Source organism: Hippopotamus amphibius, chromosome 17 (assembly GCF_030028045.1).
Source record: "Hippopotamus amphibius kiboko isolate mHipAmp2 chromosome 17, mHipAmp2.hap2, whole genome shotgun sequence".
Taxonomy (NCBI): Eukaryota; Metazoa; Chordata; class Mammalia; order Artiodactyla; family Hippopotamidae; genus Hippopotamus; species Hippopotamus amphibius.
In genome coordinates this window covers 50,371,274-50,398,968 of record NC_080202.1, presented here as the reverse complement: position 1 = coordinate 50,398,968, position 27,695 = coordinate 50,371,274, and the positions used below count along the sequence as shown (strand labels likewise).

The 27,695-nt window shown below is 36.8% G+C and overlaps 1 protein-coding gene across 2 annotated transcripts in view; it reads right to left on the bottom strand.

Annotated features, from left to right (window-relative positions):
* The window catches only part of NSF (N-ethylmaleimide sensitive factor, vesicle fusing ATPase), a 143,118-nt gene that overhangs the window by 90,770 nt on the left and 24,653 nt on the right, over positions 1-27,695 (bottom strand). For both annotated transcript variants that reach the window (XM_057715741.1, XM_057715742.1), the window contains exons 2-8: positions 27,337-27,422; positions 25,378-25,477; positions 23,037-23,076; positions 13,759-13,925; positions 10,939-11,046; positions 10,396-10,471; positions 7,942-8,097 (exon numbers count right to left, since the gene is read on the bottom strand). In XM_057715741.1, coding sequence (XP_057571724.1) covers positions 7,942-8,097; positions 10,396-10,471; positions 10,939-11,046; positions 13,759-13,925; positions 23,037-23,076; positions 25,378-25,477; positions 27,337-27,422 — 733 coding nt within the window. The remainder of the gene's footprint in view (positions 1-7,941; positions 8,098-10,395; positions 10,472-10,938; positions 11,047-13,758; positions 13,926-23,036; positions 23,077-25,377; positions 25,478-27,336; positions 27,423-27,695) is intronic.

The following is a 27,695-nucleotide window of genomic DNA, read 5'->3' as shown; positions in this document are numbered from 1 at the left end:
AACCACAGCCTAACTTTTAAATCTAATTTCTGCTTCTTCCCAAAAACATCATTGCTAGACGGGTCAAAGTTGTGAATTCCATACCTTGTGTACTGTCACTCTTGCCAGGATATGGACAACCATCCCTTTGCCTCCTCCTATCCAAAATCACTCAGCATTTAAGGCCTCACTCAAGTGCTGACTCCTCCATGAAGTTTTCTGTGATCCTTTCTTTCAAAATTCCTAAGACTTACCACCTATACCACTCATTTATCACTTTATCACATACCAGCTTCTGATACTACTTGTTAGGTTATGTTGTTTAACTTCTAAATGATTGCTTGATGTTGACATTTATGTGCCATCTCTAAGTTGACAGTTCACTTAAGACAGAGTTTCTGACACACCCATAGCAACCACTTGCTTCCTGTATTATGCTACAATAGGTGCTAAAAAACATATGGAAAAAGTGGACTAGAGGGACTTCCCTGGTGGCACAGTGGCTAAGAATCCGCCTGCCAATGCAGGGGACACGGGTTCAATCCCTGGTCTGGAAAGATCCCACATGCCGTGGAGCAACTAAGCCCGTGCGCCACAACTACTGAGCCCATATGCTGCAACTACTGAAGCCCGCGTGCCTAGAGCCCATGCTCTGCAACAAGAGAAGCCACCGTAATGAGGAGTCTGTGCAATGCAATGAAGAATAGCCCCTGCTCGCCGCAATCAGAGAAAAGCCTGTGTGCAGCAATGAAGACCCAACACAGCCAAAAATAAGTAAATAAACCACTAGAAAGAAAGGAAGGAAGGAAGGAAGGAAGGAAGGAAGGAAGGAAGGAAGGAAGGAAGGAAGGAAGGAAGGACGATAAAGAAAGAAAGAAAAACAGAAAGAGAGAAAAGAAAGTGGACTAGAGTTACTAGGTATTAGACATTACAGTCCTACCACTAATTCTTCATGTCTCTTGAGCTCATGACAATTTGAATATATCCGGTTACTAGAAAAGCAGTTTATGTATAAACTTTAGTGTCTTAGAGAGTTTATTGACTCATATACTGAGCACTTATACTTCTTAGTCCAGGCCAAGATAAGTCCATGGAGTTTTGCCACATTCAACTTCCAGAAAATCTACCAGAAATAAGAAAATTAAGGAATCCCAATTGAGACAGTTTCTCCACTCAAATTTTAAAAACCAAACAGATAAAGAGATTTATACTTTCAGTCAATACACTCACTGTCTTGACAAAAATATGAGATTTTATAAAATACCTCTACTCAAAAAGAAAAAAGGGGCAGGGGAGAAGGGGGAGGAGCAGGAAGGAGGAAAAGAGGAGGAGGAGAAGGAGATGAAAAGGAGGATGATGAAGAGGAAGGAGGAGGAGGTCAACTCTTTAGCAGAGGAAGAGAGGCCAGAAGAGTTTAAACAGATGTTTGATATCTAAATGCAAAGGTCAGATTTCTGTAGTTATTAACTATCTCTATGTATACTCAATACGTAGAATTCTACCAAATCATTAAAGTACTGGATAATTTCTGAATTCGAAGGCTGTCATTTATAAGTCCGTATAGGAAATGGCAGGGGGTGAGGCCAGACCTACAGATCTTCAGTGTTATAATAATTCCTCTCTTCCTTTTCAACCCCCAAACCTACTAGGTCCACGTTCTCACCTTTACATACATGGAAAGCTCTGTAAACAATTTCCTTGAGAATTAATTCAGGAAGAAAGGCAAATGTGGAACATATGTATTCCTCAGAGGATATTCTCTGACATAAAATTCAAGGCTTTATTGACTACTTTTAGCTTCATCTCTTCACTATCCGGAGAGGCAGTTCAGAATATGGACTCCGGAACCAGGCATCCTGATTTCCAGTCCCAGCTCTGCCAGTTACTAGTTGTACAAACTTAGTGAGTCATTTCCTTTTCCTCTTTTTCCTTCTGGTTCCTGGCCCAGGAGAACCAAGTTCTTAGTCCTACTTCTGCCTGTGACTTGCTTAGTGACTTTGGGCCACAGTTTCTGCATCTGTAAAGAGAAGGAGCCAGGGGACTTGTACTAGATCAGTGGTTCTCAACCAGGGGTGATTTTGCCCCCAGGAGAAGTTTGACAATGTCTGAAGATATTTCTGGTTGTCACCATTGGGGGTGAGATGGGGAGTGCTGCTTGGCATCTAGTGGGTAAAGGCCAGTGATGCTGCTAAACATCCTACAATGCACAGGACAGCCAGCAGCCCCAACAAACAATTACCCGGCTCAAAATGTCAACGGTGCCACAGTTAAAAAACCCTTGGCTCCAGCTCCTCAAAGACCACCTCAGAGGTCCCCAAGAAGTGGGGCTGAGCAAGCCCACTTTAACAGTTTTATATTATGGGCTTTCATGAGAAAAGAATGTAAGAGTTAACGGCATGGACTCTGAAGCCAGACTGCCTGAGTTCAAATTAGACTTTACCACTTACTAGCTATATGTCTTGGACCAACTACTCAACCTTTCTGAGACTCAGTTTCCTTCTCCATAAAATGGGGACAATACAGTATCTACCTCATAAGGTTATCGTGAGGATTAAATAAGTTAATAGATGTAAAGCATTTAGAACAGTGCCTGGCCCTATATAAGTATTAGCTAACATCATCACCCCACCTAAATAGGGAAGTAAAATGAAAAAATAAAAAACCCCAACCATCTCACTTTAGGAGTCACGTGAGTTCGGTTCTCAGTGGAAAGGTTTTGAAGACTAAACAAATTCAAGCTCAGCTCCTCACATGGCAGAAACTGCTCTCCCTCTTTCCCTTCTCCCACTCTTTCCTCTCTAATGCTTCTACAGCTGATTAAAGCCTCGGATGCAAATGTTCTCCCGGTTTGGAGGGAACACAAACTACTTGTACCCATTCTGTAATGCAAAAAGTAACTGGAGGAAGTAGTTTGTTACACATCAAGAACCTGGTTTTATTTTTCAGAAGAAAAGGACAGGCACATCTCCTATGCTCGGTAAGGGGCTACCATCAAAGCCCTTGGAATCCAGGCCTTACCCCTGAGCTCTTCTCCTCCACAGAAACTTCATGAAGGGAGTGGGACACATCTGTCCCTGTGCTCCCTTGCTGTGCTGTCAGGGGAGCTGCCATGAGATGGAAACAGCCCGTGATAGTATCTTTTTGTTTGTTTTTTAATTACATGAGTAGAAATATAATACCACAGTCAAACATTCAGAGAAGAGGTACAGAGGGAAGAAACAAAAATCTCCCTCTATTTCCCATTCTAACTTCCCTTTCACAGAAGTAAACAATTGCTTTTCAATTTAATGTGAGTCCATATGGACTTCTGTAATGCATTTATTTCAGAATTTTGTTAATTATTAAAATGTATCTGTACATCTAGACCTATATTATCTTAAGATTTGTTTCACTGTATCCCATAAAGAGGATGGGAGGATGCAGCATAGTTTAATCATTTCCTTACTGGTGGGCGTTTAGGTAAAAACTTAGACTTCAGCTTCATAGTGATCCGACTATTGATTTGTAAGCAACTTAACTGTAGTTGCCAGCAAACCTAACCCACTGGTGATTACACAGCCAGCTCTGCCCCCCCCCCAAAGAAAATCATTCTAGAAGTCTGTTTATAAATAAAAAATGCCAACTGAATTTCCATATAACTTGACTCTGAGATATAAGCACAATTACATTATTTCTATTCAAATGTAAGGAAATTTAACCTGGAAAATTAAAACCAATGGAAAAATTAATTCAAGGTTAAAATTTTCAGTTTATAAAAAGACACCCATAGTATTTTCTTAGGGTGTCTACTTTATATCCTGCTCTAGAGATTTTAGAAATCACACAGTCATAAGGCCATTTTCTTCTTCTAATTAAAAAAAAGATAAATTTCCCAACCTTAAGTTAGAATTAGTAAATTATTAAATTCTTCATATGCAAGTATCATCTACAAGTACTCTGTGGAAAAGCAGAGGGGTAAGTTTTGCATCTCTATGAGCAAGTGCTTTCTTTTCCTTTCCTAATAAATTATAGGCAGACTTGAACAGATGTCAGGTTGGCATTCAAAACCTAAAATATAGCTGAAAAGCAAGTTATGACTAATACAAGGAAAAAAGATGAATGTCAGAAAAGCTTCATTTTTTTTTTTTTTTTTTTTTCAAATTTCAGATAAGCTCTTTAGCCTTAGGGTTCCTTTTACAGAGCCCTGGAGTTTGGTGAGATGTCTTAACCCCCATTTAAACTGCAATCTCTCCTCATGAGTGGGGGTGTGAAAATGCATTTTAAGAGTGTCCGTGTTTATGTTAATCTTAGCAAGAACTCCCTCTCTCCCAAATACGGCATGCACAAAACCTTAGTGCCCTTTCTTCCACTGTATTTTATTTGCACTGTTCTTAGCATGTGAAAGATGTCTGCATGTGATTGAAAGGCTCCTTATCTTCTCGACAGCTCTACTTCTAGAGTAACTGCAGTTTCACTTGTGATATCAGAAATGAGTTGCTTTCCTCTAGACTTTCAAAAGAAACCTTCAAAATACAGATTGAAAATGGGCTTAGAGAGGGAGGCACAGAAAGGGGGGACCAAAAAGAACACCGTGTCAGTTTCAAAGGAAGGGGGTACAAAACCCTAACCAGTGGCTTTCCTTCCCACTGGGCAGCCTGCATATCTACAAGGTATAGGTGCACTCAAAGACAGGACAAGGCTTGAGGCCTTTAAGTCTCTACACCCTTTTCCTTTCGGCTCTAAAACAGATAACTCCTACCAAAGTTATTTCCTTGGATACATGTGAAACTAGTCCTAAAATTATATTTAAGAGACAGTAATTCTTTAACAACCATTCCACTGTTCTTTGAAAAAAAAAAACTTGTTTTTGCTCTGACATTTACAGTTTAGAAGTAACTGCCAGGGATGCCAAAAAATGAAGTTTCTTTGTAGAAAGTACTTTTCCAACAAAGAGCTATCATGAGAACTGAGGTAATCAGTGATTTATCCAGCATAAGCATGGTGAATGTCTGAACAGGAGCACACGCGTGTGCCACTGACACCTGAGTGTGCCCAAGGACTGCTGAATTTCTTCACCCATGCTTCCAGATGCTGGTTTTTGATGCCCACGTTTCTATCCTGGGACCCAAAAGGTGCTTCCAATATTCCACAAAGTAAGGATTTAAGGTCTTTCCTAAAGAAATGGCTATCATTGTAGGCACTGGTAGATATTCTAACTAAATAGCTGTTGGGTACCCGCTAAGTGCAACGTTTAGGTCTAGTTTTCCTTGTTAATGCTTTCATATGCTTTTAAGGAAGAGCTGCCCCATGTGGGTTTGGGTGAGTCCAACTGCTCCAGACAAGGAAAAAGTAAATAGTTACACTGATTAAAACAAGAACAACAAAAGTCTAAACTAATATCCCTCCCAAGTAATCCCTTTTCATATTTCTACATAACACCTTTCTTCCACTCTCTGCAGGGCTAGCTATATATGACTTCCTTTCCCCTTTAAGGCCTTCCTTGACTTTAATTCTATAAAAATGTTTTATAACAAAAATCCAGAAGGTGTATACTATGTACTTGAAAGTGTTTCAAGAGAGAAACTAACATAGTGGAAACTCTAGGGTACTTATTTCATGTGTATTACCTTATCTGATCCCTGTTTTTTCTACTGTGCCTCTGGTTAGTCCTTCTGTCTCTCTGTACCTCATTGGCAAAATTCAGTATGTATCTAAACTGTATCTGCAATTTTCAAAAGCAACATGAAGTTTTACAAGCAAAAGGAAAGAACTCTATTACCTAGAAGCATAATTATCAGTCTCATAAATACAATGACAGAAGAGAATTCTAAATTTATCACTTTATGAACTTGAAACTTTGATATATAGGCAAAAAGATCCATTTAGTTAAGATTCCTATTTACAAAGCAGACATAACTCTAGACTCTATGGTAAAAACAATGATTTGGTCTCAAGCCAAAAGTAAAAACGTTCTTTGCTTAAACAAAACAAAATAGTCCCATAACCTAAATTAATTATTCTTTTCTAGCCCCTATTTTTTTTCCATGTGAATTGATTTCACCAATCATTTCCAGTGTCCAGTGAGATAGACTTATTGTCCTTTAAATCAAATTGGTAACACATGCTTCTTGATGGCGACAAGCCATACAGAGAAAAAAAAAGACTACTTAAAAAAAAAACACTCATTTATGCCTAACTAAATCAGTATAAAAATATTAGAAAAATAAATTCATAAAAAAGGTTCTGGGTAGTAGTACTCACAAACAAAACTGAAATTCAAGGTCTTTGGTCAAAAAGCACATTAGCAATAACAAAAAAGCATACTACGTAATTCAATTAATTTCAATACCGATTGCAGAAACAGATTAAAGTCACTCAAAAATTCCAAATCTGTTTTGATTTAATTTCAAACTCATCAACAGCTGGCAGGGACACAGATTGACCGATACGAGTTTACGCCTTTACGCATCTTCTCAACCTCGGATGGAGGCTCTAATGAGCAGGGTTTGGGTGATGCACAAACAGGAAATCAGTATCTGAATAACTGAATCCTCAAAAGTTTCTAAACCGTGAGAAAATATTTATACTATAGTTAAAAGATATAACTTATAGAAGCAGTTATTTTTCTGCTTGTTGGCCGGGAGTATATATGTTCAAAGAAACAATCATTAGACTCTTTCTATATGGGGCTCAGGCTTGAAAACTGGTAAAAACATTCCACAAGAATAACTTAGAACATTTAGAATCACCCTTTAATCTCTGCTTATAACCCAAATATACACAACATTATTTCCATGTCTTTAGTTAAAAGTTTTATGGACTTATTGTGCCTCAAAATACACATTACCAAGATAGGGAACTACCTCGTTTGTAACTATTTTCCAAATTAAAATTCTTTTTTTTATGGACTTGGCCTTCGTATCTTTCAGATAAAAAAGTATGTTATTGCCATTTCAAGGTGTATAAAACTCAGGTGATGAGGGTCTCTGTCATTTTCTCTTAATCCAATTCCAAACTCGACCTTTAGCCAGTGAACAGGTGTGTGCTGTGCCCGTAATTTATCAGAGGGAGCGACCAGGCAGAAAACCTACCAACAAAAGGAGGTTGATAGAACCAAGCACTTAGTGCCTAGAAGGTAGTTCTTATCCCCACCATGATGAATATACTTTTATCTCCCAGTAGCAATTTAAAGATAAAGAATGATGGAGGTGAAGGGAGTAATATATTTGTATTCCTTCAGTTTTTTTGGATACTGTTTTTAATACTAACAGTCTGCCAGAAGATGTTGTGTTATAAATTCCTTTCTCAGATATTCTGTTGCTCACATTCCAAACCAACCTATGATATGAATATGAAACCAGTCATGACAGCATTTCCACCAGGGCAAATAAAGTCATTTCACACACAGATAAATTAACCTTTCAAGAAAAAAGTGATAAATGACTAGTGCATTTCTTTGTATGCAATATGGAAATTCCTATGTATATCCTGCATTTGTCCTTGTGCACAAACTTAAAATATGTCAAGTATCCATTTACTAGGTATGAAGATGTACTAACTGGGTAATACAACAGTACAATAAAAAGCAGCAACAGCTAATATTAGAACAATGCCCACAGTCTAATAGATAGTGACTATTCAGAGGCTAAATGTGACCTCTAGTGAATCTCTAGAGTCAGGTGAGATTAAAAAATTAACAAATATATAAATAAAATGAAATTTCTAAAAATGTCCTATAGAAAAATATACTTGAATAAATAAAATCAAGCAACCACAAATATTTCTATGATTTCCCCATAAAATTAAAATGTAATTTAAAAAATCCTAATACTTCTAAGTTTCTTTTCCGAGAAGAAATTAAAAATACTTTGTCAGGTCTGAAAAATAATTTCAAAACATTACTGAAAAGAGACTTCATCACATCCTTTTTTAAAAAAATATATATATATATAAGATTTTATCAAATTTTCTTCTTTCACTCACCCATCTGCTCCACAATCTCTGGAGGAAATACTCGGGAAGCAAATGCTCGTCGAAAAATATCTGAAAATTCCTTGTCCAGACCTCCTATTCCCATTTTTTCAAAGTTCCAGTCAGGATTGATGATAGACTGGCGATTTTCCTTGGTTTTAGCTTTGCCTATGTCAAACAAAGATAATCAAATGTGAGACAAGAACTTCATCACTAAGTGTAAAAAGATGGGCAGAACTCCCTGGGCATCCTCAGTGAATAAAGAAAAGCCACCCTTATACAAAGATGAACAACATGCTCTTGGCTGATATTCTGAGAAGGATGAGTTTTGCTATATTCACTTCGTCTGGTCCCCATTTAGGGTCAGTAAAACAATTTCAAAATGACTAGCTAAACTCATGCTGTAGTGAATCCAGGGAGTTTGGTCTTCTTAACCTCTAATCCTAACCAAGTTAACTAACTTGGTTGATTAGAAGAAACACCATGTGCATATGTGATGAAGAAAACACTAGTTGCCAGAAATGCAGCTGAAATCTAGTAGTCTCTCAAGGCTCCTAAAGCAAGATTTAAAAATACATATATTTATCTAGATTAAGTATGTAATTGGGACTATAATCCCTCAGCCTGAAAAGATGCACTGTTTGGTGTCTTATTTGCTTTTTCTTCATTTGCACACAGAAGTCTAAAATCATCTGAAAGTCTTTCATGATTTCAAAATTCATGGTTTCAAATTCTTTCGCAAAGATGAAAATTATGTAACTTAAATGTCATAGTGCCCCCTAAAGTAATTCAAGAGAAGCACACTATATCAACACAAAGAATAAAAGTGCCTTAGTACATTCCACTAGAAACCAAAAAAGAAAGTAATATTTTTGTTTTTTTTTTTAAATTAGGGAATAAAAGGTCACATCAGAAAAAGTTTACCCTAGATGGTAATTTTATGGTTAGAGTTTTGTGGACTTAGTTCCTTTTTGAAGCTGTCAAAAATATTTTTCTTACACTTTACTGCCCTCTTGTGGCCAAATTTACTGCATGTTAAATCACTCCACAATTTTATTTTTCAATGGGAAAAAAACTATCACACCTTTGCATGAATTACTTAGAAATATTCACATCGTACGAAAGTCATGCAGCTCTCTTGGGATAACATACCTTAACAACATGTGTACAAAATATACAAAGTAATCATTCCAGAAATGTATTGGATCAGTAATAGGAGATTATGATATATCCTACACCATAAAACAGTATATGTAGTTATTAAAAACTATATTGTAGAAGTGTATTTAACAACATGCTTGAAATATGTTAAGCAAAAAGAACAAATCATAAAACAGGATGAAAATATAATCAAATTTGAAAACTTTAGTGTGTGGGTTGTTTTTGAGTGAGTGCCTATCCATATTGCATGAAATAATTTTATAATTAAGAAAAAACAATAAGAGCAATGATAATTTATGGATTAAAATAAAAGGCCACACATTCAAAGCTAAATGACTTTGGATATACTGTTGTGCAACCATTGAAAATCCTCTACCTTGTACTGGGGGTAGACATCAGCATAGTTAAGCCAACCAAAAATAGGAATTACTATACAATTAACAGCATCACTTAACAGCGTCATTATTCTGGTGAGTTACTATTTTTAGAGACCAATCTGCATTATTTTATTTTATAATAAAAGTACAGCTAACGTACAAGAGTAGGACTGAACTATGAATGCGCTGGAAAGTCTCTCTTTACCTGCACATTCATCATTTAATTCAATCAGTAATAGAAGTGAGGCTAGTATCACATTTAACACACAATCAGCTGAGGGACATCCTACAAAATAACTGACCAGCTCTCAAGGCCATGAAAGACAATGAAAGTCTGAAGAACTGTCAGACACTGGAGAAGACTATGGAGACTAACCCACTAAATGCAGTGTGGAATCCCAAGTTAGATCCTGGAACAGAAAAAGGACATAATGAAAAACCTGGTGAAATCCAAATAAAGTCTGCAGTTTAGTTAGTAGCAAGGGAACCATGTTAATTTAGTTTTGGTAACTGTACTATGGTTATTTAAGATCTAACATCAGCGGAAGCTGGTGAAGGGTATACAGGAACTTTCTGAACTATTTTTTATGAATTTTCTGTAAGTCTAAACTTACCTCAATATTAAACATTTAAAAATTAATTTTACCTGTATCTTTTATTTTTAGTGTAGTTACTAGGAAATTAAAAATGACATACATGACTCACATTATATTTCTATAGGACAACCCTGACCTAGTGAAGGTTTTAAATTCTTTTCTACATCATCACACCTGACAGATATGAAATACTCCATGATTTTGTGATAAGCCTTCTCAAGGGAGGTGTCCCTGTTCTCCCTCCCTGCTTAAAAATCACTGTAGTCGAGTCACATGTTATTACAGAGATAGTCCCCCTTTACTCAGAATCTTCTAAAAACTGTAAATCTTACCAATAAGATTGAGTGATGAATTTTCCGCTTTTTCAAATGTAACTTGACTGTTTCCAATAACCAGTCCTACTTCAATCTGTATAGAGAGACAATAATTAGCAGTTAGTCTAAGAGCGGACTTCTGGACTTCTTAAAGCAAAGCCAACTACAAAGGGGAAAAGAGGTCTCTCTGAGCAAAGTAAATCTTCCAAACTATCAACTAAGTTACATTTACTTCTGTCATAAGTATCTTCTACTATTCTTATTTTGTTTCAATGCATGTATTTTTGGTAATATGTCATTATTTATTTACAATAAATATCACTTGCATTCAACCAGAATTACAAGTACATATACAAATTTCAAATTACCATTAGATCTGCAAATAAGTATACTTTACACTATATTTTAATAATTATGCTGACTAGAAAAGCAATTTTTCCCCTACTATCTTAAAAGAAAGCACACATAATATAAAATAAATCACTGAGGGAGAGAATGGCTAGGAAAATTATATTAATTTGCACAATGCACAGCATAAAGATTATTAAAAATAAAACATACCTTCTGCCTTTTACCCGTCGCAGGCTCTCCCTTCAGGATGCTAGGATCCATGGCTTCAATGTCTTTTACCAGCAAGCCAAAAAGCTTTTCATTGAAGCTAAACACAAGCTATGTAGAAAACAAGTAAGGGGAGAAAAATCACTTCATGAACAGCTTGATTCTCACATCACCACCAATGTTTTCCAAATGCAGGCAAGCAGCTTTCTCTTGTATATCACTACAAGCAAACTACCCATATAACCAATGAGAGGAAAAAGGAACTAACATTTATTATCTGCTGTCTGCCAAAAAAACACTACAGGGGGTTCTATAATTAATATTCACAAACTCTCTTGCAAACAGAAATTATTCCTCAGTTTTACTACTAAGGAAGCTGAGCTCCAGAGAGGGGTTAAACAATGGGACCCAGAGTCACAGTAAATGACGGTGCCAGGGCTCAAGCCTGGGTATGTGACCCTAAAATCATGCTTTTCTACAGCCAATACAAAGCGCCTGGCATTCAAGGGGAGAGACACCTTCTGCTCATTCGTTTACCAAGTATCTACTGAGTACCTTCCACAAGCTAGGCCCCCTTCTAGGTACAGGGGTATAACAAAAATACAAAAAACAAAGCTGACTGTCAATCCTGCCACGACTAATTACGATGGATGAGAATAAATACGAGGAAGAATGATTTGGAGCAAGATATTTATTTCTCCTCTGTATCACAGAGGATTTTCTTTCATGGGTTTATAGACATCTGCATGTTACTGGGTTTTAAATTATTACAAATACCAAAGGATTTTCTATTAAAATACAAAAGCTAAAGGAGAAGGTAAAAGCAATGACATTTACTTAGGCAATCTGAGCACAACTATCAGTCAGAAAGTGTAGGAATCCAGAAAGACTATATACTAAAGCCCAAAGAGCAATGGACAGGTACGTCGACAAGTGATGGGCTACCTGTTATCCTGGGGAGACCCCTCAATCCCTCTAATCCAAAGTAGCAACCCAGTGGCTCTCTAGTGCATCATCCCATTTTACTGACATCAAAGTACTAAACAGTACATGGCATTTTTTTCTTATTTTCTGTCTTTCCCAACTAGAAAGTAAGCTCATGAGGGTAGGAATTCTGTCTGTTTTGTTCACTGCAGATCCAGGGCCTAAAATAGTATTTGTTGAACACATACTAGGTGTTCAATAAGTATTTAATTAATTGATCTACTGACTAGCGGGTTCTTGTCTCAGCTACACTCTGGCTGCGTAGCCTGGGCATGTCACGGACCTTCTCTGGACCTAAATAAAATTCCTCATTTGCAAAATGAGGAGGGTAGACAAGACAACCTCTGAGGTTCATTCCAATTCCAGTACTCTTAAAAACAATAATAAGGGCTCTGTATCCTTTTCCTGTCTCTACCAGTAATTCAGTTTCCACTTGCGAAAGTTTGATATTATGATGTGGATTTTCCAAATCCTTAGAGTCTCATTTTTCCAGGTAATGACACTCCATTCACTCCCACAGGTCTTTCCTTCTACCACTTCTCTCATTCTCCACCTTACAGGCCTTTCCACATGAGAGACGCAAGGACAGTCTACGTAACTCATTAGCAATCGGAATGCTATAAGCTGGGATACTCAAACTTTTTGGTCTCAGGGTCCCGTTACATGCCTAAACATTTTTGAGTACCCCCCCCCCAAATTCTGTTTATATGGATTATATCTCTTGATATTCACTGTATTAGAAACTAGAACAAGAAACTTTATTAATTTTTAAAAAACAATAAATACATTATGTGTTACCATAACCTATTTTTTAATTTGTTAAAAAAAAATCCCTCCATTTTCCAAAATAAAAAAACAAAAGTGGGAAGAGTGGTACTGTGACATCTTCGCAAATCTCTTTAATTTCTAGCTTAATGGAGACCGCTGGACGCGCGTGTCTGCTTCATCAGTCAGTGTGCTATGCTAGCACCCATCACGTAGTCAGCAAGACTCCACTGTGTGCTTGTGAGAGAATAAGAGGAAAAGGGGCACATAACATCTTGATATTATTATGAAAATAGTTTTGACTTCACAAATCCCCTGAAAGGGCCTCGGGGACCCCCAGGGGTCTCCAGACCACAGTCTGAAAACAGCTGCTGTGGAGCTACGGTAGGAGGAAGGAGTTAGGAATGACTTAGGAAAGTCACAGAGAAAGACAAGTGTAATGGTGAGGTCAAAAGAGCAATGATTATTTACGTGTACAAATAGCAATTTAGGAACTCACACATTTTTTAACTAAAATTTTAAAAGAAAAGAACTCCTTCCTAAAAGGTTAAACACTATGATATTAACTGAAGTCCAAAACAGGGAGCAATGTAAACAATGTCATTTTCAGGAAAAGAAAATCTGGGTTTCAAGAGCTCCATGAAAAAAACTAAATACGTATATACATATTTCTAAGCATAATTTTCTTAGGATTTTCAAAGTTCACAACCAAAAAAGTTAAGAATTACTTTTCTACAGAAATATATCAGCAAAAGAGAAAGACATCCAGAGACAAATGTCCCACAATAAGAAAAGAAATGTGAGACACAGGTATTTACAGTGTTTCCAAATTTACAGAAAGAAAAGTTGCTTTAATTATATATCACACTGTAGCCTAAGAGCTACTTTAGAATTTTTCTGAATGGACTGCTAGAGGTTCAGCAAATATATTTCCCTCACTTTTTATAACTCATCTTAGATACAGCTGTTCATATGCAAAGCTCTTCTCAGTTTTTAAAAAACAGAATTAATTTCCACAACTGCAGAGATTAGAATGCTTATCAATGAAAGACATGAAAGAAAATTTAAAACTACCTGTTGTCCCACTGAGAATGCCTGGTTGTTGAACTGTTGGATAAATTCTGCGGCCATTTTGTCAGTATCATAAGGGTTAGAGTCGATACTTTTTTTCTGCAGGAAATCAATCTCAATGGTCATCGTGCCAATACATTGTTTGGCTTTGTCAAATGTATATAAGGACACTAGAGAGAAAAGAAGCATTTTTTTTTTAAATCACAGAGACACAAAATACTTGCTGTGCTTCCAGTAACTAAAAGTTTCACATAAACGAATTATAACAGAACTTGACCAAAAGGGGATTTTTACATCGCCTTCATTGGAGGGACACATAGGCACAGATTTTTTACAATAATGGTAACCACTAGAGATGTTCTTCCCCCTGACTTAATTAGAACATACTGAACAGCACTCTCCTGTACTTTTATCCCTAACCCAACTCTTCTAGGGAAATCACAGCCCTCCCCAGACAGCCTCTGCATCTTCGTCCTTCTCATTAAACACAGGACAAAATGACAGTATGCAAAGTCCCAGTGGAGTTGGCATAACATGCTGATTCCAAACAAGATTTTGGTTTGACACAAGAAAGAGCTGAGGTGAGAGGTGTGTGGGCTCTTCTGCCCTAACAAATCAGAATGCAGGACAACCAAAAAAAAAAAAAAAAAAAAATCTTGAGAAAATAAAATGTTTACTAGAGGGATTTCCTCCAGAGCAACACAGAGTCTCACATTTCTTTTTTTAATACTACAAAAATATTTACTGAGCACCTATGATATCCAGGGAACTACAGTAAGTAAGTTCTACTTGTATAACAGGACAAAGACCAGGTTTTTAGCTTATCTTTGTATTAAAAGCGCCTAACAGTATCTGTAGGATGCTTAATATATTCATGAACTGTTTAAATGAAACAACAGCAGCAAAATGCCTATAGTCTCCATGCTAACAACAAAGGAGGCAAGACAAAGGGACTCTGGCGTCTGTGTGTTTCAATAGAGTCTGTTAGTAACTAGAAGAGTCTAAGTAAATCATCCAGTTCTCTGTGCCTTGATTTATCAGTAAAATAAGACTGGCTAGATAAATCTTTATGGTCCTTTCATACTCAATTTCTGTTCTAAACTTATTTCTTATGGTCTAGCCACTTGAATTATGTACAAGTATTTTCTGTAAATCCTCTGAATGAAATTGCTTGAGTAATCATGTTTTTATATTTTGGTTTGCCATCATAAAGGGGACACACATATTTTAAAGATAAACATTTTCAAAAGCAAAATAACAAAAAAAGCCAGGGTGAGGGTTGGAAAATTCACTGAAGACTGAAGAATAAGTCCCAATCTCAGCTGTAAGTTTCAGAATACTCTTTGGCCTCCACTTCTGGGTGTTTTGTTCTTTAACATTTCCCACAAAGGGGACTTCCCTAGTGGTGCAGTGGTTAAGAATCCACCTGCCAATGCAGGGGACACCGGTTCGATCCTTGGGCCAGGAAGATCCCACATGCTGTGGAGCAACTAAGCCCGTGTGCCACAACTACTAAGCCCATGTGCCACAACTACTGAAGCCCGTGTGCCTAGAGCCTGTGCTCTGCAACAAGAGAAGCCACTGCAATGAGAAGTCTGCACCCTGCAATGAAGAGTGGCTCCCATTCACCACAACTAGAGAAAGCCCGCATGCAGCAATGAAGACCCAATGCAGCCAATAAATAAATAAATAATTTTATATATAAAAAAATTTCCTAGACAGTACACGTTACATTCTGAGTAACTTTCATAAGCAAGAGAGCTTAGCTGTTTCCCCACAAAATGAAGATACTTATGGGAAGAAATATTAACTTGAAAATGAGTAAGTTGATTTGGCAATTCCATTTCTGGGTGTCTGTCCCAGGAAGACTCTTGAACATTTGTCTAAAAAGAAATTCATAGGGAGGTTCACTGCAGCATTATTTCTAACAGTCAAATGTTTAGAAACTGCTGACCAGTGGTGGATGATAAGTAAATGCGGCATATTCCTCAAGTGGAATAATGTGCAGCGATTAAAATTAAAACTTGGTGTATATTTAATAAAGATGGTCTAAAACATTAAAACATAATATTCTGTGAAAACAGCATACTTCAGAAAGATCTGCACAGTATGATACCATTTTGTGCATTCAAAACTCCAAGACAATTCCACAATGTCATCATGTATACATATATGTATGTGTATATATACATGTATACAGGTACACATGGATAAATATACATGTGTGAATCACCCTTATATCAAGAAATTTGAATAAGTTATTAAAATGGCATCATCACTGACTATAGTTTTCAAATGCATTTTAATTTAAGGTCAGTGTTTCTAAATAGAAAAGACCCAGCTGTTACAACAGCAAACGCTAGGGCAGAACCATGGACAGTTCCACAGGCAGCACCATGGTCAGCACCATCGCTAGCCCCAAAGGGACAGATGCCCTGAAAGTTTCAACCAGGAGCAAAGGGCCAGAAGGTTCAGAAAGTTCTTATTTTATGAGTAATAGCAATTAAAAGCCAAAGATTAATAAAAAAAATTTTATAAACAAAAAAATTATAGCCAATGCTTTGAATAAACAGGCATTACAAAGACAGGTAATGACCAAAAAACATGTGCTAACTGAACATGAGTCTGCAATACTTAAAATATGGCATTTCCAGATAGAGAGAAAACTAAATGATTCTTCTAGAAGATTTAGTCTTAGGACTAAAATCACCGACTAGCCTAAAAAATTCTCTCCTTACAGACAAAACCCCTTATCAGAATCTTTGAATTAGCATTCCCCTTCATACCAAACCTCCTATCCTTTCTTTGCCTACATCTCTACTTACACTGAACCAGCTTTCTACCTATATACACATCATGACATCACTCAGGCCCCCAAACCCTTCCCTGCCTCACACTTACTCCACCTTAGTTCCATCTGAACACTTAGTTTTATAATTTTTCCCATTAGGTCTGTTTGATTTGCCTTTTAAAGAACTAATTTTACATTGAAGAGAAGCATTTCTCATAGCAGGAGAATGCTTTAAACACAATTTAGGCCACAAAACACATTTTTCATTTCATCTTGAATGTTCACTTCTTCACAATAGAATTTATCTGCATTTAAAGTTAAATTTAGGAACTTCCTAGGTGGCACAGCAGTTAAGAATCCACCTGCCACTGCAGGGGACATGGGTTTGATCCTTGCTCCAGGAAGATCCCACATGCAGCAGAGCAAACTAAGCCTGTGTGCCACAACTATTGAGTCTGCATTCTAGAGCCCATGAGCCACAACTATTGAGCTCATGTGCCGCAACTACTGAAGCCCACATGCCTAGAGCCCGTGCTCCGCAACAATAGAAGCCACCGACATGAAGAGCCCGCACACCGCAATGAAGAGTAGCCCCCTCCTGCTGCAACTAGAGAAAGCCATGTGCAGCAACGAAGACCCAACACAGCCAATAAATTTAAGATTAATAAATTAATTTTTTAAAAAGCTAAATTTAAGTACACTCTGAACCCTATATTTAGAAAAGTAAGTTTAAGGAAATTAGAAACCTAAGCTACATACACACCCATTTTCTCAGTAGATTTAACAAGTGTTTTTATTTCTGCCAGTGTCTGCAAATAGGGACCCCTGGCTTCATGCACTGACCTACTTCCCTTTGGTGCTGAACTCCTCCTCTGTCTTAGCTTCACACTACGCTTCAGGTGAGGAGGTGATAGTTAAGGGAATCACTTATGTCACTGTCTCTAAAAATGTGGCTGGTAAGAGCTACTTAAGGGTGATCGTTAAAAACAGATTCATGAATCAGATTCCCCAAAGGAGGGGCCTGGAAATATATATATATATTTTTTAAAAACACACTCCCCAGGTGGTTCTTTGAGGTAACTTTAGAAAGCACTAATTATGCAAACTTCCCTACCAGCTACCTATATCTAAAGTAATTTCCTTTATTTCCCTAGTCAAAAAATTTTTCTCTCTCATCCTACTTCCACAAAGAAAAGGCCAAATAAAGATAATCCCAATATTTAAGTTCTCTCTAACTCAGGAAAAAAAAAAAAAAGAGTATAAGTTGTCATGTTCCTAATCGAGGAACAGAGTATTCTCGCCTTCCACTTTACCAACTTCGCTTCTTAGGCATCTCAACTACAGACTAGGCTCATATGTGTTCCAGGTAACTGCTTTAAGTATTTGTTTTCTTTCAACCAGTTTAACATTAATGTATCTTTGAACATCTTCAAAAGCATTGGATCTACAGGATCTGAATGTGACTCTGAACATTCCCACACCTCCTAAAACCCTGTCATAACAAGGAGAACAAATAATGCTACAATCTTCAGCATTACTAGGAGACAGAGAATACCATAAAACTCAAATTACTTGAAAGTAGAGAAATATGTAACAAAATTAGACAGAGCTCCCTTTGTGGAAAAAAAGAAGGGAGAGCAGTACACAGAGAAAATATAGACTTTCTCTTTTGAGTGAGATTTTGTCTAACACCAAAAGCCAAAACACTACACACAGGTTTGTGACTTGGTAGTCCATGACTGCACGTACAGGGAAAGGACCTGAGAGTAAGCAGGACTGGAAGTGGCAGTATCGGAGAATCACTGAAGAGAGCCAGGTAAACAGAGAAGGGATGGCGCCCTTCGAGATGTGGCGATGAAGGAAAGAAGGCAGTAAGAGAGGAAAATCAAGGATAATGCAGAAACCAAAGAGAAATAAGCTATGCCAACCAACCTCTCGACCTCCCCCTCACCATTATTACTTACTAAAAAAACTGTGCTTCTCTACACTGACAGAAAAAATGTTCTTGCACTAACAATTTTGCCTATAAAATCATGTGAAACAAAAATAACTCCACAAAGTTACGGTGAAGAAAGCATAACAAATAACAAAATATTGCAGCATTTCAGCTAATGAAGTGTCTTCCCTAAAAAGATCAACTATGAAATAGAAAATATATACAAAATAACATTTTAAACTAAATTAAGTATCCTCAAACAAGTACTGAGACATATAACAAAACACCTAAAAGTAGATTAAAAACTAAGAACAGGAATAGACAAATAAAAGAAATGCAATGACAGTTTATCAAACACAGGAAAGAAACTGAGGGAAAAAAACTATTCAGAAATGAATAACAAGTGCCCATGGGAGAACAGATTCAAATTAATATTCAATAAGAGGCAGTGAATAAAGACAGGAAAACAACCAAGACAGAGAAAGTAGTTGAAATGGAAGACAGGCAGATAAGGCCTAGAACACATACATAATTGGAACCCCTGAGAAGAACATCAAAACAACTGGAACTGCAACTAGTACTTAAAACCATAATCCAAGAAAATTTTCTGGAAATACAGAAAATTTAAATCCACATATTAAAACAAAGAATTGTATACCTGGGTTGTTGGCCCAGGATGATCAATTCCAAGAAACACCTTAATAAAGATATTAGAATTTAAAGACAGAAAAATCCTCAGGGCTCCCAGGCAGAAAAATCAAATTACTTATAAAGGTAAGAAAATTAGACTGGCATCAGACTTCTCAAGAGTATCACACAAAGCAAGGCAATGTGATGCAGTATTTCCAAGAAATTCAAGGAAAGAAAACAAGCCAAGAATTTTATATTCAGCCAAGCTGCCCTTAAGATATCAAAGATACAAAAAAATAGTTTGAATGTTCAAGAACTTAGGAAACACGGTACACATATATACTTCCTGGAGAAATCTACTAGAGGATAGGTTTTATCCAACCAAGTAGAAAGGACTGATAGTGATTGTTTAAGAGATTTAACTGTAGAGTTCAGACTAATACAAATGTGGGATCACAGTGTGGAAGAACAGCATGTAAATACCGTGCTCTTACAAAGTAGAAAGAAATCAACTGACACATACAGCTTGGTGACTACAGTTAGTAACGCTGTATGGCAAATTTGAATGTTGCTAGGAGAGTAGATCTTACAAGTTCTCATCACAAGAAAAAAAATTTTTGTCACTGTGTAAGGTGAGAGACGTTAACTAGACTTGTGAGCATTTCGCAAATGTGTACAACATATCGAATCGTTATGTTGTATACTTGAAACTAATGTCATATGTCAATTATATCTCAATTTTTAAAAATTTGTTTCTTCCACTGAAACAAAAAAAGATTCGAAACTTGAGGGAAAAAAAAGAAAGCAATTAACAAAATGGGAGGAGAAAGGGGAAGGCAGAATATGATGATTACCTGTTGTACAGGTAATAAATGAGAGTCAAAGTATCATTTAGAACGACAAGACAGTTTTTTGAAAAGGTTAAGTATGAAAAAAAAGGAGTACTAAGTGCACTATGAGAAATATAAATGCAGAACTAATCACTAAAATAAAAATATAAACATTCCTAAATACCAAAATAAAATTTTAAAAATAGCAAAGAAGACAAGCCACATAGAGAAATACAACTAAAGCATAAAATCATGGAATTGAGATCAACATAGCAGTCATATCAATAACTGAATGGGCTTAACAGACCTATTAAAAGAAAAAGATATTCAAATTAGCTCATAAAGCAAAATCCAGCTCTATGTTGTATACAACAGACACATCTAAAACAGTGATTTAAAAAGGCTAGAAGTCAAGAGACGGGAAAGGATATTGTGAGCAAATTAAAAACAAGAAAGCAGGGATTATGATCCTAATATCAAAATATAACTGAAAACACATTAAACAAGATAAAAAGGATACTTTATAATGCAAAAAGGCATAATTCATAACAAAAATATAGCAGCTATGAATATCTACATACCAAATAACACAGAAACTACTGTGTAAAGTAGAAACTACAGGAGGTGCAAGGAAAAATAGAAAAAAACTAATAACAGTAGATTTTAACACACCACTCTCAATACAAGACAGGTCAAGTGACCAAAAATAAGAATACAGAAGATCTAAACAGCATAATCAATAAAGTAGAGCTTATGGATACATAGCAAACACTACACCCGGATAACAGAGAATATATTTCCTTCTCAGTGCATGAACCATCTTTGTGTGTGTGTGTGTGTGTATATGTGTGTGTGCATGCGCATGCGCAATGAGAACACTTAAGATCTACCCTCTCAGCAAATTTTAAGTATCCAATACAGTATCGTTAACTACTGTCATCATGCTGTAACTAGATCTTCAGAACTAATTTACCTTGCAAAATTGAAACTTTGTTCCCTGTGACCAACAACTCCCCATTATATAAAGGTATTCTTCAAAAATGTCACCATCGTGAAAGGAAAAAAACCTCTGAAGATAAGAGAAATGATGACCAAATGCAAACCACGATCCTGAACTGGATCGCACACTGAAGGGGAAAAAATAGTATAAAAGAGATAATTGGGACAATTAACAAAATTGGAATATGAAGTATAGATTAAAGTTTCAATGTTTAATTTCCTAAATTTGATTACTATTACCAGTACATCTTTGTTCTTAAGGAATACACACTAAAGTAGTAGAGGTAAAGAGGAATGATTTCTGCAACCTAACCTCAAATGTTCATAAAAGAAATGGGTGTGTGTGTGTGTGTGTGTGTGTGTGTAGAAAGAAAAAAATGATTTAAAAAAATGACAATTAGTGAATCTGGGTAAAAGCAGTGTACAGGAATTCTCTGTATTATTTTTGTAACTTTTCCATAAATATCACACTTTTTTAGGTCTTAAAAGCTGGCAGGGGCTCCCTAGGTGGCGCAATAGTTAAGAATCCACCTGCCAGTGCAGGGGACACGGGTTAGGTCCCTGCTCCAGGAAGATCCCACATGCCGTGGAGCAACTAAGCCCGTGCACCACAACTACTGAGTCTGCGCTTTAGAGCCCGTGATCCACAACCACTGAGCCCATGTGCTGCAACTACTGAAGCCCACGCGCCTAGAGCCTATGCTCCACAACAAGAGAAGCTACAGCAATGAGGAGCCTGCGCACCACAACAAAGAGTAGCCCCCACTCACTGCAGCTAAAAGAAAGTCCGTGCACAGCAAAGACCCAACACAGCCAATAAAATAAATAAATAAATAAATAAATATAATAATTTTTTTTAAAAAGCTGTCAGGAAAAAAAAAGCTGACTTAATTACACTTGCATTTTCTTTTCTCCCCCTACTGAACCCATTAGTTGACATGAAATTACCTGACAAAATGACTCATATTCCATTTTCCCAACTTTGCCACAATGACTAACAATGCCAGTTTTTACTTATTAGCTTATAGTTTATACTTATTAGTTTATAAACCACAAGTGGCTTAGCCTTTTTCCCCCCTGAAGTCGTAAGCTGCTTCTTATGCCCTTCCCTAATGGACTATGATGACTGTATAACATGTTTCGTTTTTAAAAGTACATCATTTTCTTAAGTACTGCCACCCTTTCTTCTCCTTACCCTAAATATGATTTATCTTTCCAAAGACATTAGGAAACATATCTCAGTATACAGTAAAATGGAATCACCACGTAATCCCAATTATTCCTCTTCAACATAACTTCGACTTTTAAAAAATTTGTCCATAGCCATAATTTCACAAAGTTATATTCACCTTAATTCTAGGCAAGTCAAATAACCTCCTAGCTATTTTCCTTCACTCCTGAATTCTCCCCACTCCTCACTATACAATGACATTAGAATTCTTTTCTAAAGGTAGGATTTTGATGGGCTCATTCAGAAATTCTCAGGAGCTCTGTGTGAAATCCAGAAATTTCAGTATGTACTTCTACTAACTGCACACTTCACTCTCATCACTTACTACAATCCATTCAGGCAAGTCCTTTCAATCAGACAAACATGTGTGAGCGCTGCCTATGATGTGCTTGCTCCCATCTCAATGCCTTTTATTTATATTATTTCTCATCTTAAGAGTTTCTTCCTTGTCTCTACCATGTCATGCTTTCCCTCTACTTCATAATCATGCTCAAAACTCCAGTGCCTAGAAAGAGTTCTCTGGCTAATTTTCCAATCAATTCATCCACTCCTGTTCTATCTCAGCATTTTTACGCAGAGTTCCTAAAGGTAATATTTGTACACAAATTTACCTTGTACATTTTCTGTGAGCTATGAACATGTGGATACTCCTTTTCCCCACTAGATTGTAATGTCCAGGCAGACTAACAAGTAGATAAAGAAGTAGGTTCCATAACTATTTACTTTCCATTCTCATAGACCTAACTGTAATATGGATAAAAGTTTAATGGCCTGACAACCAGTAACAGAAAATTGCACATATCTCCATAACTATGAGAAAATCATAACAAAAATCTACCTCAGGTAGCTAAAAAATTTACCTACCTTCTATTTCTTGCCCAATAGAAAGTCCAGCCCATTTTCGCTGTAAAATAAGAGAAAAAAGACACAACACCAAATCAATCAAAATTAGAGAAATGAGGAAAAGAGGATTTCTTTGAATTCCATGAACACATTCCAAGACCAAAACATGGCTGTTAAGTGTTGAACTGTGTCCCACAAAAAGATATGTTGAAGTCTTAGCCCCTGATACCTGTGAATATGACCATATTTGGAAATAGGGTCTTTGCAGATGATATCAAGGTAGGATGAGGTTATACTGAATTAAGGCAGACCCTAAGCCAACATGGCTTCATTATAAGAAAAGAGACACACAGTCACACGGGGAAGAACTCATGTGATGATGAAGGCAGAGACTGAAGTGGTACATCTACCAGTCAATGAACACCAAGGGTTGTCCACAACACCAGAAGCTAAGCGTGGAACAGATTTTTCCCTAGTACCTTCAGAGACAGCGTGGCCCTGCTGACACCCTGATTTCAGATTTCCGGCCTCCAGAACTGTGAGAGAATAAATTTCTGCTGTTTTAAGCCACCCAGTTTGTGGTACTTTGTTACAGCCACCCTAGGAAACATATGCTATAGTTTATTTACATCTGAATATCTACCCTCAAAACATATAAAGCTTGCCTTTTTGCTGTAAAGCTGGCACCACTACATAGGATGCTCCTTTGCATAACATAATGCTCCTGAAAACTTCGGGTATCAGATATTTCAGCGTTCTAAGTGTACGGTGGAGAGTTATACTGTTTGATAACAGTAGCATAAAAAGAAAGATGCTCAATTCATGAAAACTAAATTAAAGCTCATCAGATAATCGATACTGAAACCCAAGCAGGGATTCAAATCATTAGATGGTCACGACCATTCCTTGTGTTCTAGGCATAGGAGTATCAGGCATCTGGCTTTAGCTTCTCCCCAGGTACTGACTGGCAAGAATGTACAGAGGCAGTGTGTTCAGGCAGAAATTCAGGACTCAAAATTAGATTCAAAATCAGTAATTACTGCCAAAATTCCAAAGAACTTTTTGGCTGAAAATCAAAAGTTTGTTTGTGGTGGGTAGTTAAGAAGATGCTGCATTTTGAATATGTGCAACAAGTGCTCCCCCTTTCAGCTTTCTCACCTCTTCTCCACCCTTCACCTCTCTCTTCTGCAATACCCCATCCCACTTCCGGCCAACCAGCAATTTAGTAGCAGACTGGTTAAGCCCAGACTTTGGGTCACAAAGCAGCCACATTTAGGTTCTATACCCAGAGACAGCCTCAAGGATGGCAATAATAGTATCTATCATTTGGGGTTGTTGAGAGAGTTAAGCGAGTGAACACATGCAAAAGCATTTAGAATAGCACTTGGCCTATAGTAAATGCTGGGGGAAATTTTTTTGAAGCAGAGACGAGGAAGAATATTTAGAAATCCCATTTCTGGCCAGCAGAGTCTCAAATATAGCTCTGTAAAAGCTGATAAACTCTAGAAAATTCCAAACCTTTGATCTATAGAAACAAATGCGAAGAGTAGTCCTGATTTTGGAGAGGCATCCAAACAGAGAAAAAGGGAATAGTGAGTGAAGATTTCCCATAATTTTTGAGGGATTCAAGAGATCTTTAATAGTTCCCTAACGAGTGTTTGATCTCTTTTACTGAACCTCCAGGGGTGGGAGGGCAGAAATCAATGCTTATTAGCATACTACAAGGAGGTAAGGATTGCATTTGCATTGTTTAGGACTGGGAAGCAGCAGCACGAGTAAAATGACAAGGGGGGAAAGGATACAGATTAGTACTTGCGATGCTCCTACATTATATATTATGTGCCTGCAACAGTGCCAGGCAATATTCTGTGGAGGTTCCCCTCCACAGAATCCACCATCAGTTACAAACGTAATCATAATCCTTTCACTTATTACAGAAGCCCAGCAAGTTAGGCTGTAATTTGAAATAACAACTGCTCATATCATATTCTTTAGTCTAACATCATTGCATTTTAAAATCACTATTAGGTGTTAATTTTAGAAGTAAATGCTATTTTTATATATTTTACACATTTTCTGTTACCCTGTGAGTTGACATTAAAATAACTTGACACTTAGTCTCATAGCCAACCGATATCACTGCAGAATTTTCTTTTAATTAGGGGAAAAAAGTCAAGGCAATAAAAAACAGACATAGTAAAAACTGGCAATTAAGAATATATCTTTAAATTCCTTACATAACACCGAGATGGTTTTCCTCAATATGAATCAAGACAGTTACAGGGTGATACAGCTTGCTTTAAATGAACTGATTCTCTACGACTTTCAAGAATAGAAGAGAATAAATTCACATCTGAGTTACCTGAGGTAAGCTGAATGCAATGCTCCCTGGAACCACAGATGGATGGGTCCTCAGTGTAAATGTGTACCTGTGGTTGGGGGAGGTCCTCACAATCACATGTCTAAAAGACAGAAACACAGTCAATACTCCATGTCAAAAGAAATAAAGAACATCAACTTCAAATGTTGCTTGATGAGTTCCAGGTGGAAACTTGGCATTATATGAGTCCTGAAGAAACAGGACCATAAATTTCATTTCCAAAAACTGTCAGCAATTCAAAATGTTTTCCAGGCATAAGGACCACCTTGGGCCAAACAGACATCAAACAGAATCAGGACCAAGTTCAAGAAAGCACATACTATCCAAAACATCAACCTCATTACATTTCCAGTTTACATAAAACTGAAGACAGCAATTTACTTGATATTAAGTTAAAATTAGATGAATTTCCTCTCCTGAGAATTATTTCACATCCTAACTAGACCAAAGGAAAGAGAATCAAAGACAGAACAGAGCCAGGATATAGCAGTCAAAAAAGAGCTAGTTTTTAGGACTATTCATTAAATCTCTTTGCAGATTCCCTCAACAGGTTGAAACAATAGCAGCCTGTAAAATTTAAAAGGTGATAAAAATGAAAAATTTTCACAAAATATATCACCTTCCATATAGATATCAATATTTACTATTTCAAACCATTTTGTGCTAATTCACTCTGCTTAGAAGTTACCTGTAAACAGATGAAATATAGTTATCTCATGGTAACCTCCTATACCAAGAAACTACCAAGGAGTATGTGTGAGACAGAAGCTTCAAACTCCGTTACAGCCTATCTTTTTAAAAATTATCTTTTAGAATGCTATAATTTTTTAAAGATTAATGGTTAATGTTTCTATACATATCATTTTGTCAGTAGCTCACAAGTTCCTTATATCTACTATATTTTAAGTAGCCCCAGCAAGTGTACAGTGAACATTTGACATGTAAAAGAATTCCATAAGCAAATTCTCACACTGATATCTATAGTCCAGTTTATATGTAGAAAGTCCTGTGTTCAACTTAGCATCAGAGAACTTTTAGGACTGGAAATAATGTTAATACAATTATGTAGTACAGCCCTTTACTCTGACGTGGAAACCCACAGATGATTAGCAATTCTAACTCTGTGAAACTCATGTATTTCACAGACAGCTTTAAAAACAGAAAAAGGCTCAGTTAAAATGCCACTTCCTTCCTCATTTCCCTCATCTGCCTTCTGCAACAGCCCCTTCATGTCCTTATCTCTACCAAACTTAGAAGCACATGGATGGCTTGGAACTCAGCAGCAGGGTATTTAGAAGCTCTGGCAGTGGGTGATGTGAATCAGTTAAAATAAATGACAGTGAAAAGCGCTTGTAAAGATTCTACAATTGTTATGCATCTTTCAATGCACAGCATCTTTTCATGTCTCTTGGATTATCACAGTAATAATTATCAAAACAGCTAATACTTATTGAGGACTTATTAATGTGGTAGACTTTGTTCTAAGTGTTTTATTTGTGTAACTCAATATTCACAAATACCCTGAGGAAGATGGTATAATCATCCCCATTTTACAGATGAGCACAGTCAGGGCAAATAACTTACCCACGGTCACCCAGATTATAACTGGCAGAACCAGGATCCAAACTCAGACAATCTGACTCCAGAGCCAAAAACCTAATGACTACCCTATATATGATTCATATAACCAGTATGTTTAGTTCTGCTAAGAAAACCAATGGAAAAATAAAGTTATATATAAAAAACTATGTATGATTTAGAAAACATATTTATCAAAATTTAATACAGTAAATACACAACTCTTCCTCATCTCTTCCATTTTCAGCAAGAGGAATTAAAAAATTATACTCAGACATTTCTAAAAATAAGTAAATAAGGACTCTCTAGAAGTTTCTAAAATACCATTTAGCAGGTTAGAAGAAAATAAAATCAGATACTCACTGGCCAGACTGAAAATCCTTTTCATTCACAACTGCACAGTTAGTTAAAGATAATTCATCTGTAGGACATCTTGCAGCTTGCATACTCTGTAAGAATCAATGATTAGGAAAATAAAATTAAGTCATCTTCTATTTTCTTAAAGAATATTTTACGCCTTCCTGTCCTCTTCCTCATGACCGTTGGTAAACACTTATTGTTTTTGTCTGCCAGCACCCCTTACTCTGTGGTAATAGCAAACCCTGCCTTTCAGAAACTGTTCCTTCCCCATACCATGTGCTTTTGGGGCCTGCCAATCACAGCACACATGCAATTACATAGAGTCCTATTCCATCCATGGGATTTTATATAGACAGGCGCTA